Genomic DNA, 13,099 nt, shown 5'->3' on the forward strand with positions numbered 1-13,099 from the left:
CTTAAGGTTAGCTCTACTGTTTCATGGAGCCATATGAAAGTGGACTCAGCCACTGCTGTCCCCTTTCAGATAAGTGTAAACTACAGATAACTTTCATTAAAAATAGCCTGTTCCACAGGTATTTTTTTGTTTATCATAGGCAGGGTCCTACCTGTTAATTGCTGCACTGCTGATTGTAAAGGGGATGAACAATTTCAAGTTTTCCCTCTTTACAGGAAGAAAAATAGGACTTAGGAATGATGAATGCAAATCTTACTATAGAACTGAACAGCCTGAATTAAAATGTGAGCTTTCTAATGTAGCAGATGAGTCAAATTTTGTAGGCCAAAAGCTATAACATTAATTGCTTCGGAGTTTGCAGTACAATCTGCTCAGGAAGACTTCTGCACCCACTTCAAGACTCCAGCAACCTACTGCTCACTCTGAGTACCACCATGCGGTCTCCATTTCAAAGCTATCACCTTGACTTTCTTCACAATGACATGTAACAAATACCTGTTTTATCTCTCCGCCTTGTATCTCCTGTAGCCTAAGAAGAAGAGGAAAGCCCAGTGCTCAGACAAGGAGCTGCCAAAAGATCTGCTTTCTGTGGAAAAAGACAAACTGCAAGAGGAGGAAGGTAACAAAATATCTGGTTCTTCTGTTATCTGATTTATATTATAAAGTAATAACATGGGATTAAATATTCCAAAAGGGAGGCCCTCTCTACTATTCTAGTGTTCTGCATTATTGGGGAAAATTGCCAGTTTGAGAGCTGTTTCTGTCATCTGCTCCTTATTATGTGTAGCTATGTGGACTGGGACCATGTGTTTTCCTGCCACACTTCTCAGGTCCTTTTTGCATTCACAGGGATGGCAAATCTGCAGATGAGGAAGCATCTCTGAAATGGCCAGAGGTCCACCGGGTAGCAGGGTCCAATCTTCATGCCCTTGCTCTAATCCTGTGGCCTCTGCCATGCTGATCCACAGCCAAAGCTGTGGACTTACCAGGCAGCATTTTCTTGTGCCCATGACTGAGGCTGGTAAAGGCACTGGGGTAATATACAGCAAATTTCTTGCACACTCATGAAAAGGCCAAGATCTTTGGTTACAAGCAAATATGCAGAGAAATCTGGCACAGGCTAGCAAGGCTCAAGGAGCTGGAATTTCACTGGAAAATATATTACATCCCATGAGCCCCTCTCTACCTTCCCTACCAAGGGTCATATTGAAAACAACGTAATCTAAGCTTTTGCAGGCTTAAAAGATTATAATGTGATTAGTGTGGCGGTGAGAGCAAGAGGAGCCCTCGCTGCTGTTGGACCGGAGTCCTCCCCGTGGCCCTTGTGTCAGGAGCAAGGCTGCTGGAGGAGAGGTGGAAACTGCAGAGGTTTTCTTCAAATGGGTGTTGAGATGTTTGAACAGATGAGCTGGCTGAACTGTTTTGTGCGTTATCCAGGAATGCTTTAGAGAAAAAAAAGGTTTGTCTGGGTGAAATCTGCAGACCATGTTTTTTCCTTTATTAACCATTTGTGTCAGTCCCTTCCCTGGCTTCTTAGGTCATGGAGAGCATGGATGGGGCAGAACACGGCCCCGTCAGTGTGAATGAATGTGTGCGGAAACCAACTGCATGGCAGAGGGTCTCCACATTGCAGAACAAGTCCTAGGGTATGGTTGGGGCTAGGGAAAACCAGTAAATTGAAGCTTTGCTTGACAGTTAAGCTTTTCATTAACTTCTTTCTGCTGTCAGATGTACAAGGCAGTTGATGCTCTGTTGTGACATTGCCCCAAAGGGAAAGGGGGGGTCACATCAGGCTGACACAAAGGCCAGGAGAATATGTGCAGTTACATGAGTCAGGACACATGACAGACAGGTTTGTGACGGGGTTTTCTTATATAATGTGTTTCAGCAGAGACAGCAAAGGCTGTGCATAGGGAAGATGCTCCACGAGACCAGGGCAGCACTCACTGCCCTGGTGCCACTTTTACAGCCATTGTCAGAAACTATCAGATAGCCGTTTACCTTGGTGCTAAAACATAAAGGCAGTAAAGGGAGTTTCTTATTCGCTTAAAGATGAACTTTGCTCTGTGTTGTAGGAGTTTGGCAGACCAAGATCAGCAGCCGAGAAAAGAGACACTTAAGGAAGGAGAGGCTGAAACAAAAAGGTAAATGTACAGGCTCAGTGTACACACCTGATCTGTTTGGGCTGGTCACCCCTTCTCACTTTCCAGCATCTTTCCGTTTGCTCTATTTGTCATTCAGAAGCAAAATCTTTGCTATTTACTTAGGAGAAGACAGCTTTGGAAGCTCTTACTTGGGAGCTTGCATTTTACTCCAGGCTTTCATTAAAACACATAGCATTACTTGTGTTTTGAAAGCAAATGTTTCTTAGATCTGAGATCTGCTAAAGGTTCGGTGTAATGTGGATTAGTTACTTTTGCGTGACATGGCAGAAGAAGATTTCTGATAATGGATATATAAAAACCTGTACAATCTGTTCAGTTCCAAACAGGTTCTTTAATCCAGGCCTGCCCAGAGTAAATAGCTATAAAGGGGTGATATACTCTTATCCTAATGAGCTAAAATGAAACAACGCTTTGTGCTCACTCCACATTTTGCCTTCAGGGATTTCAAAGTGTCTGCCATGCCCTTGTGCCTATATACATTTCTACTAATTATGTTATTATAACTGCTGTATGAAAGCAGGTCACGGAATCAAGGCATTTGGGAATATTTTAGTAATCCGTGATAAAATTATTAATATAATAGACAAACCTGTAAGTTTAATATATCAGAGTAATTTAGAACCTAAGAGGGAAGTTTGGGACTGGGAGACACAGCTGGATGAATGTGGGTGTTTGTGCACTGTCTGCAATAAGACTATCTTAAAGTGCTCTCAGATGCTCTACTAAAACTGAAGATTGGGGTAAGCAAACAGCAAATTTTAATCTAAAAATATACAGACATTTTGAGACCACTTTATCATTTGACTTCTGTAAATTAAGTGTTAAGTATCTGCATGACAGTCACTGAGAGCTTAAGGTGCTGAGGTCTCTATTTGCTCTCCAGCAAAGGAGATGGATCCACGTTTGGCTTTACTCATGTAAGCTGGCCTGTTCAGTGGTGCCAGCTGTATATGCCGAAGATTAACCAAGCATGGTGTAACACTAGGCCCACGCAGGCGTTAGGTGCTTTGCTGGTCCAAGCCAAGCGAGCTCAGCAGATTAAGTCACCATTGAAGCACCAGAAGTTTGTGGTGCAACCCTGGGTTGTGCAGGAGGCTCAACCAGGTGACCGAGTGGTCCTGTTTAGTATGGACATTTACAGAGCAGTAAAATGTACTCTTCCAGGAAGAATCCCTAACCCTGCCAAGTGCTGATTGCTATTTCCTAGCAGGGAAGAAGCACAGCAGCATTAAAGTGTGTGAAGATGGGGTTGGTGCCAGCAGTGGTCCTCTCTCCACCACAGTCATAGGCAAATAGAACCCTAAAGTGCTTTGGGAGTCCCCTGGAACAAAAGATGTTGGCAGTAATTGTCATTACTTATAATATCCATCTGCCTGACACTGATTTCTCTAGCAGCCTTGAACTACCAGCATCCAAGAGGTTTGCCCTCTTTTTCCTTGGAGGTCCTGCTGTTCCCTTTCTCTCCCTTTACTGCTCTCGGTCCCCAGCTGGACTCTGGAGGCCTTGATCCACCCTTGCAGTCAGGGAGGGATGCCCAAGGCCTCTGCAGTGCAGCGTCATCTCCTGTGGGACTCATTGCTGGGCCGCATGGTGCTTTCCTTCTCCTTCGGCCTTCACGTTTGTTGTTTCAGTGTCCCATCCCAGGGGCTCTGCTTTAGTGACATTGCATCTGTAAATAATTTCATTTGGAATAAAGCCATTACATCCGATGGCTTTAGATCAGGCTTTGCTCCGTTGTTTCCCTTGTACAAACTCTTTATTGTAATTAAAAATAATGATGACCCTGTGATAATGTTTATTCCCGAGAAGACCCCAGCAGAGCATCCATGGGTAGCTCAGCAGTTGAACCAGCCTTTGACTGGGATGAGAACGGAACAGTGTGGCCACTCACAGAGGACACTGGTTGCAGTGGAAGAGGTGCTCTCATTGCCAAGGCAGAGTGTGGGACCACGCTGAAGGCCCCAGGAGCCCTACGGGAAGAATCCGTGCCCTCCCAGTCAGAAGAGGATGTTTTCTCCAATGTAGGTGAGTGTTGACGTTCAAGCATTGCAGAGGGAAAGCTTCATGAATTACCGCATCCAGCAGAGTACAGCCCCACTGACATTCATCCTGCACACATGCAGTGTTGTCCACCCACTCTGAGCCCTGCTAGCTGTCATTTATTCTCCAGCAATGTGAAAAGAAGGTTCTTTACGGCAGAATTTTATTCTGTGTTGCAGAGTACCTGTTGGGTGCACCTGTTGGGTGCAACTTGTTTTCTACCCACAGGTACTTAGTGTTCATTCCTTCATGACCAAAGCCTTTCCTTTGGAGGACTCACAGGTGGTCAGAGTTAGGCTTCAGGGTATATCTGTGCGTTTCAAAGCAGAATGAGAGAATTTGAGAGTATTTGAGAGTATTTGACAGTAGACTGTTCATGTCAGCGCTGTGCTGTATCCACACAGTTTGTCCAGCTTCTCAGCTGATTCACCCCTCGTTAGTGTCCAAACAAGGCCATTTAGAGCTGCCTTGGGTCTCAGGTGTGCTGTTGGGACATTCTCTGTGTAACATAAGCTGGAGGTGGGAGACTGTGTCTCTAAAACCTCAGACACCTTTAAAGCAGTGAAGGGATGGACTGCCAGGAAATTAGGCTAAAGATTACAAGATGCTGATATCAGCTCTCTCACTGGTATTTGATGAATTTTCATTTCCATCATGGTTTAATTTTTATGTCAAAAGGACCTTCTTCAGTCTGAGATCCTTGATATAAATCTTTTACCCACTGTAAGTCAATGTATCTGAGGACCTGTTGTGATACGACAAGGGGTGATGGTTTTAAAGTAAGGGAGGGGAGATTCAGGCTAGAGACAAGGAAGAAATTTTTTATAATGAGGGTGGTGAAACACTGTCCCAGGTTGCCCAGAGAGGTGGTGGATGCTCCGTCCCTGGAGACATCCCAGGCCAGGCTGGACGGGGCTCTGAGCAACCAGATCTAGTTGAAGATGTCCCTGCTCATGGCAGGGGGGTTGGACTAGATGAGCTTTGAAGGTCCCTTCCAACCCAAACTGTTCCATGATTCTGTGTTGTATTTCTACTGTGGGTGATACTGTAGATTCTAGAGCAATAGCAATAATTAATAAGTATGTGGTAATTGGGCCTTTATATCTTTATATCTCTCTTCCTGACTTCTTGGTGGGGCAGAAGAGTTATGAGTTAAAAGATAAAGTGGTCAATGCAGCTTTTTGGTCAATTTTCAAAAGCATTTGATTTTCATTACAATGCCACTGATTAATTGAGCTTGATGGCTGGATTGATTGGTATATGATGTCTCACCTTCAGCAGCAGTAATCAAGTACTCTGGTGATTCAGAAAATAGTCTTATCTTGCCCCTATGTGAGTTGCTTTCTCTTCTACAGTCCTTTTTTTGTGAAGTATAGGGTTGGTGAGGGGAGTATATCAGTACCATTTTTTACTCTAATGCTTTCAAAAGGCCAAATTCCAAGCGGATACAGGATGACAACTTCTGTCAGCCGTGCATAAAAGGGACATCAGTTCAGATGAATGAGGAATTTTATTAGGTCCAGAGAAGTGCCATGCTGGTGTAACATGCACTTGGAAGGGATGAGAAGGTGTATGTGGCGACGGCACTGGACTCTCTCTGTCCTTAAAAGATAATTTCTCCTTGCTTCATCCTTATCCAGCAACAGCAGTGGCTGCAGGCTTGGAGTGGGGAGACCATGGAAGGGCTGTAATGAGATTGTGAGAGTCAGATAGAAACTGTAGTCACCAGCTGTGAATGTGATGTTGCATTTCGGGCTACTGTTTGTTTTTTAAATGCAGGAACATGGGATATTGCAGAAGTAAAATCCTGTCCTGTGACCTTTGGGACATTATCAGAGTTCTCCAGGGAGTTAGGTGAGCCGTTTCTCTTTGGACTTCTATCTGAATTCTTATATCGCTTTCTTAGATGCTTTGGGTTAAAAGTACTCTCATTGCTTACATATGGAACCATGTTTCATTAGTTACTCTCCCTCGCAGACATTGCTCGCATCTGCAATCCAGCGCTACCAGCGTTTCAAGGAGTGACATCAGATGTTACATAGTGCACTTTCCAAACTTTTGTCTCATCTTGGAAGCAAGAAAAAAAAAATAAAAATTGCCTCCCCAGCAAATTCTTTCTCTGTTAGGTTAACTTGCACAGAAGTTTGCTGTTTTGTTCTGGTGACCAAGAAATTCGGGGAATTTCAGACCGAGGGAGGGAGCCAACGCCCAGGTTGGAGAGGCCCTGTTGGAGGCTGCTGAGCCAGCAGCTTCCTCTCCAGCATGGCCAGGGTTCTTCAGCTTTTGCCTCTCTATGTATGGCCTTGAGAAGGATGGAGCATCTTCTGGTTTTGCATTTATCTTAAGGCTCATTTCTGGCTTTCACTTTGCCCCTGTGCAACTGTCAGTGCTTCTCACTGCCTGGTGCTGAGCACTCCTGCTTCACACAGTCTCTGCCTATCAGAAGTTCGAATTTGTCTGGAGGTCCAACTGGCTGATGAATGTAAAGTCTGGTCCTGAACCTTTTAGAGATGCTAAAGGCAAGTATAGATACATACAGATAGACATCTATGCACAAAACAGCATGTGCAGTGTAAGCCAGAATGCTGAAATCAGCTTCTGAAGCCAGACGTGATAGTCAGCATAATATATGTCATACTTTATCACCTATTTTCAAGCACTGCATCAGTGGATTGAGGCAGTTCCTAATTTACAGGTACTCAATGAGGAGAAATATTTATTAATATCTGCATTTATGCAACGAATCAAGTTGATACAAAGCAAAACTGCATAAACAAAGGAGTTCTTTAGGTGAAAGGAAGAAAGGAAAAGCAGAAACTTGAAAGAAAAATCTGTTGTGTGTCAAAGAAACAAAACACTGGTCTGTTATGTACAGGCCTTAGAAAGGGGCCAAAGGGAGTCATTCACGGAGGCACATGTATCTTACCGGTTGTTTTAGTTGTTGTAAATAATCACCTAAAAAACTTTAACTCTTCCTTTTCCTCCAGCAGCTCTCATTCTCATCTGTGCTCTTGCTTGGAGTAATTCATGTGGTAATTATGGATTTCTGTTAGAATGAGCAGAAGCTTTCTCACCGGAGGTGCTGGGAGTTGGCGCTGCCTTTACTGGATGCAGCTTTTGCTCCACAGGAGCTACAACTCCTACTTACATCCCCAACAGAGATGTGTCAGAAGCTTACATCTCTCAACATTGTTAGTGTAGCCACTTCTGAGTGTTTTTTTTTAATAACTTATGTGTGTAGTGTCCTCACCCAGACTTTAATAAAACCACTGTGATGAACAGCATAGATTAATGTGTGGCTTAAATTACATAACGTCCAGGCATCATGACACAGTGAGCAGATAAAGGCATGATTAATTTGTTTTAATAATGTGAATATAGCTATGTGATTATCTTTCACGTTTTGTTGGGATTTGTTGTTGTTGTTTTGTTTTAATTTTTAAAAAGGTGCTTTTCCTGTATGCAGATAACATGAAGCATAAATCATCTGAGGACAGTCCTTCCAGATGCAGTTGGCACATCAGCTCGACTTTCCTCCCCGCAGACGATGTATGGCAGGGGCAGGGTATGCCTCTTTGCTTATTTTCTATTGAAAGACGAGTGTACTAATGCTGATACCTTTTTCAGTCCACTTTGTAAGCCTCAGGAATCAGGTTCCACTTCCCGCCTGGCACAATGCTGGCAGAGGTAAGGGAGAAATTCGGTTTGGGTCTGGTTTCTGGGCAGGTGCCCAAAGCTGCCGCACGCTCAGTCAGAGCAGTAGGTACCCTGTGCAGGACCCTTGAGAAGCCCAAGAACGTGCATTTCATATATGTTTTTACTTAGAAGACAAAAAAAAAAGGGATGTAGTAGGTGCAGTCTTGTTCGGTACACACATACTGCTGTGCAAAGTGTAATTAGAGCTTCTGGGCAGCAAGAGCAGCTGTCGGGAGGGTGTCTGAAGACTCCTGGAGCCCCGTGTCCTCTCTGCAGCAGTTGCACACAGATAAGGAATTGCTGGCAGATAAGCACAGGAACAGGGCAAGCACAGGGCGACCCTCGCCCCATGTCCCTCCCCACACCCAACAGAGTGGGTCAGGGACATCCTGCGTCAGAAGCAACAATACGGACCCTGTGCTGTTGGAGCGAAATAAGGACTCAGCAAAACAAGTCGATTCAATGTGAATCACGCTAAAGCCATTTATTACAGAAACCAGCCTCCTTAGATATGCAACTATATTCTAATCACGCGTCCACGCTCCAAGCATGGATTCGCTAAATGAGTATCATGGGCTGTCCATGCACTGGAGTCTCACTGATGATACGTACGATGATTCACGCCACGCCAGGACCCTGCTGATTGAGGAACACCCCTCTTTCTCACAGCAGATTCTGTTCTCAGCTTCTTGAAGTGGCCTTGAGGTTCCTTTGAGCCTGACTAATTCAGCAACAAATCTTTATCTATCAAAACCCCTCCACACTGTGCTTCAAAAAAACCAAATCCCACATGTTAGCAATCACGTTAGATGACTAAATTTGTGAAAGGAATTCAAAGTTGTGTTTGGTTTTCATAACTGAAGCATTGTGTTTCCCTCTCTGCCATCACTGGGTGGGGAAGGTGGAGCTCGGTGTCCTCAGCCCTGGCTCGGTGGGGTGGCCAGGGAAGAGCCACAGGGAGGACAGCGTGCTGCTAGAGCATCGGTACCTATGGACTGTGGCAATCGGGATTTCAGTCTTTTTATGACTGGCGATGTTTTGTTTTGTTTTTTACCTTTAAAATCTGCTTGAAAGGCCAGTGTGGGTCCTGAGCAGCTGGAATGATTTGGCATGAGCAGTGTGGGTATTAGATGGCCTTTTCTCTTGACCTTTTGGTCAGGATCAAGTGAAGTATCTATTTATACCCCTGTTGTTGGGAGGCCTTACCCTGCTTTTGCAGGAATGATAGCTGATGAGTTGTGCAGACCCCTTCTTGCTCTAGCTGCTCTGATTGCCTTAACTCCAGGAGAACCCAGAGTGGTCCAATGCACTGAGGAGAAAAGACCGTGGTCATCTTGCTTCTCTGCCCAGTGGTAACCAAGACTGCAGCAGACACACCAGCTTGGCCATCAGAGGATTTTATAAATAGCATAGTTTGCTTTAAAACACAACAAAACAAACTCAGCCTCAAGCGTTCCCTTCCCTTAGTTCTGTGTTTGTTTAGTCCATGTTGCTGCTGGTGAGCGCCCGGTCCTTTGTATTATAACTCCTGCACCCAGGCTCGCCCGTGCAGCAAGGAGGGAGGTCATGTCGGTGGCTCTTCAGCAGCGTTTTTGTGCATTGCATTTAGCACATGGCACACTTGGCACGCTCTGGATTTGATCTGTGCTTGCAAAGCTGGGCAAAGCTCCATATTTTCGGTGCCACGTCTGTCTGAGGGCAGAACAGATCGGAGCAAATTCAGCATTGTGCTCTTGCAAACGTCGGAGCAGAAGCATTTTGATTGAAAGCAGAAATGGAAGGATTCGTGCCTGCCTTACGGCTCGCTTCTTAGTAGTGGTAGGTTTTTTTTCCTTTGAATCATCAGCCTTGATATTGATGCAGAGGGGAGTGTCACGAACATGTATTCCCTGAATTTAGATGAGGTAATGGTTGGCATTTGCCTGTGCTGCAGGCAAAATGAGCTCTTTGACAGTTAAACAAGGCTTGTTGGCTCTTGCAGGCCTGTGAACTAAAAAAAAATGCCATTCATAACCTGAACTGGGGTCATTTTATCAAATCTAGATCAGTACATTTAATGAGTCTCTTTGTTCTGTGACGGGCTTGTGCAGAAGAAAGAGCTGGATGCTGGACTCCTGCCTCTGCTCTGGCTCACGGAGCATCCTTGTCCAGCTACCTGCTCCACATCGGGTTATCTTTTTGCAAAGTACCAGTAGTAATAACAACCTAACTCACAAAAGGTTTGAGGCTGAAGTGTTGTTGCAACTGAAAACATAAATACATAGGGAGAGAAGGAGGGGGGTAGTTAGGGAACTGAGCAGTCACTGTGATACAGGAGTGTGATACAGATAAATCAAACTGGTTTCAGAACAACACACTGCTAGGTTGACATTCATTAATGATACATTCTGCCGATGGTTAATTCTTAATTATTGTCACATCTGGAATGCTGTGCCCATTTCTGAGATCCACACTACAAGACGGGCATGGACATAGAGTTCATCCATGTGCACGAACACATGGGGTAGTTGCCTCTGATCTGCCCAGAGAGTGGGCAAGAGGCAATGGCTATGAAGTGAAGTATGGGAAACTCCATGTGTACATAAGAAAAAGGGGTTTTTATGGTGAGAGTGGTCAGGCAGCAGAAGAGGTTGTCCAGAGAGGTTGCACAGTCTCCACTCTTGGAGATATTTGAAACCCAGATGGCTACGTCCCTAGGCAACCTGCTGCAACCAGCAGTGTGGGACTAGACAATCTCCAGAGGCACCTTCCAACCTCAATGATTCTGTAACCCTCATTCTGTCATCAGTCATTGTCTCTGCATATTCAAACAATTAGCCCTTAGCAATCTAAGCCTTCGTTAGCCAGGGCTATGCAGTGTCTTGGAGCTGAAGACACATGATTGGCACTGATGGCTGCAGTCCCTCATGAGGGAAAGGGGCTCCAAAGTGGGCAACTTCTTTCCTCCTCATTTTTCCCTGCTCATTGCTACTCTTTGCATGCTTTTCAGCCCTGCCATAAAGAGAAAACCTCTGGTGCTCCTGGCACAGTTCACTTTACTGTCAGGCCCAGGAGCTGCTCTGGTGTCACCAGGCACCTTTCTCGCTTGTTCTGCAGGGTTGTCCTGGATCCACCAGATATCTCCTGCCTGCTCTGCCTTCTGTGCTCTGCCTTGATGTCCTCACTGCTTGCACGCTTCCCCGTACTGCCCTTGTGCGACTATACCACACATCTGTCACTGCCTCTTTGGTGACATTTACATACTTATGCTCATCTGCCTCACAAAATGCATTCCAGGCTGTGGCTGCTTTTGCTGTTACAAAATGTGTGACCCGCACAGTGCGGCCAGCTGGGCTGTTTTACAGCACTTGTGTCTGGTTCCAAGGCAAGCAAATACAAATTTTATGCCGTGTTTCTGCTTCAGTAAGCCTGCACTCTGGCAACAGTGCAGGGCACTCTCAGAAGAGCTACTTTCTGCTTTGCAAATGCAGCACGTCTCATGACCAGAGGGCTGTCTTTTTACCTGTGTCTTGGCGTTTTCCCAGTGAATTCTTCTTGTTTGCCAAGGCAGATTTTCCCTGGGACCTTCAGAAAGCTCCCGGGTTTCATGACTCCCATTCTTCCTTCTGTCCCGGGGTTAAAATGAATTTTCATTCGTTTCATGGGAATAAGCAACTTATGTGGATTGAAAGAAGTCTTCAGTCTGGAATTTGATATTTTTGCATCTACTGAATTATGCTAGAGGAAGGTGCCAAATGAGGAACTCCTACACCCAGCTGTTGGCAGCGATAATTTTGACTTGTAACACATATATCAAGCTTTAGGCTGGAAATTGTCTATCCATTTGCACTGAATCGATTCTATTTGTTCTATGAGTGAGGGCTCAGCAAGGATTTGGGTAGGACCATGCTCATTACACAGCCAACTGACCTTTGCAAAAGGATGGGTTTTCTACAGTAGCCACAGAAGGACCCAGCACCATAGACAATATACAGTGCACTGAAGATTTTGTCCTGACAGGTGAAGGGCTGCTCTCCCTTATGCTTCTGCTGACCCTTCTGGGGGAGAACATGCCAAAGAGGGATGCTGATAGCACAGGATCCAAACCTACAACTCTGGCTAGAAAACTGTGTTCTTGGGAACACAGAATGATTTTTACTGCGGTACTTTCTATTTTTTTTTTTTCCATGCCAAATAATTAGGCTCAGCCAGTAGGGTACTCTTATCAGCTGGCAGAGGGAACCTGCTGACTGTCCCCTTTGACCAGACCCTGCTGCTGCAGGACCCCATTTACCCACTCCCATCACCATTCCTTCCACTCCCCAGGATGTACCTGGCTGCTCCTCAGCATCACCCAGGCAGATGGAGACCAAGGGCTTTCTGGTGGTCTGTGCTGGGACAGACTTTCTGTCTGCAGAAGTGCTGGCATCCTCCCTGATTTCTGAAGACACCTTCAAAGTGGGGCCCTTCAGGATCTTAAAGTATTACATGGGGTGTGTGGAAATCACCTTGGTCCTGAAATACATGCTGCAAATGGGAGATGTTTGCTGCTGGCAGGGAAAGTATGTTTTTGTCCAGGTGGAGCTGCTGAGGTGGGCTGCACGCAACTACTTGGAAAATGTCATTTAACAGCACTGCTTTTGTGAAAATGAACAGCAGGAATTAAAAGGATGTTGGTCTATAGATGCACTGGGGGGGATCACCTTGATTAGTGCTAAACCCACCTTGGAAGCAGGAGTACTTGCTGCTGCATGGCACATTCTTTTTTTGTGCTCATGGTTTTGGCCTACTGAAGGAATTACTGAGCAGTTTTCACCTGTGCAAAAAGCTGCGACCCAGGGAGGACCAGTTGCTGACTTAAAAATATTAGAGGTTATTCAAAGTTTAAAGCTTTTCCAGGATATGTCACTGTAGCTGGAAGGGAAACACACTATACAACAGGAGAGGTTTTAAACTAGAGATCTAGGATAAGTACATTTAATCCTATTTTCCCATGAAATCCAGCAAATAGTGAAGAATCTTATATTGCACTTAATTTTACCTTCAGTTTATTTTAAACACCCCTGAGACTTTGGAAAGAATAATTCTGAGATGAGGCAGAGTCACCGCTGCCTGGCTGAGCTTCACGCCTGTCCACGACGAGGGAGAAGCATGAACATAAGCCCATTGCAGGAACTTAGTGATTGAAAGTATTTTCATGTTTAAAAATAAGTATGTAA

General features: G+C 45.0%; 1 protein-coding gene across 3 annotated transcripts in view; it reads left to right on the plus strand.

The window, feature by feature from the left end:
• LOC110362038 (protein LYRIC-like) overlaps positions 1-13,099 on the plus strand; it is a 31,978-nt gene that overhangs the window by 11,718 nt on the left and 7,161 nt on the right. For 2 of the 3 annotated variants that reach the window (XM_065055823.1, XM_065055822.1), the window contains exons 3-7: positions 529-619; positions 2,076-2,144; positions 3,975-4,190; positions 5,985-6,059; positions 7,672-7,770. In XM_065055823.1, the coding sequence (XP_064911895.1) occupies positions 529-619; positions 2,076-2,144; positions 3,975-4,190; positions 5,985-6,059; positions 7,672-7,770 (550 nt within the window). The remainder of the gene's footprint in view (positions 1-528; positions 620-2,075; positions 2,145-3,974; positions 4,191-5,984; positions 6,060-7,671; positions 7,771-13,099) is intronic. The other variant, XM_065055824.1, reaches the window with a different exon arrangement.

This window comes from Columba livia, chromosome 3 (assembly GCF_036013475.1).
Source record: "Columba livia isolate bColLiv1 breed racing homer chromosome 3, bColLiv1.pat.W.v2, whole genome shotgun sequence".
In the NCBI taxonomy this organism is placed as follows: domain Eukaryota; kingdom Metazoa; phylum Chordata; class Aves; order Columbiformes; family Columbidae; genus Columba; species Columba livia.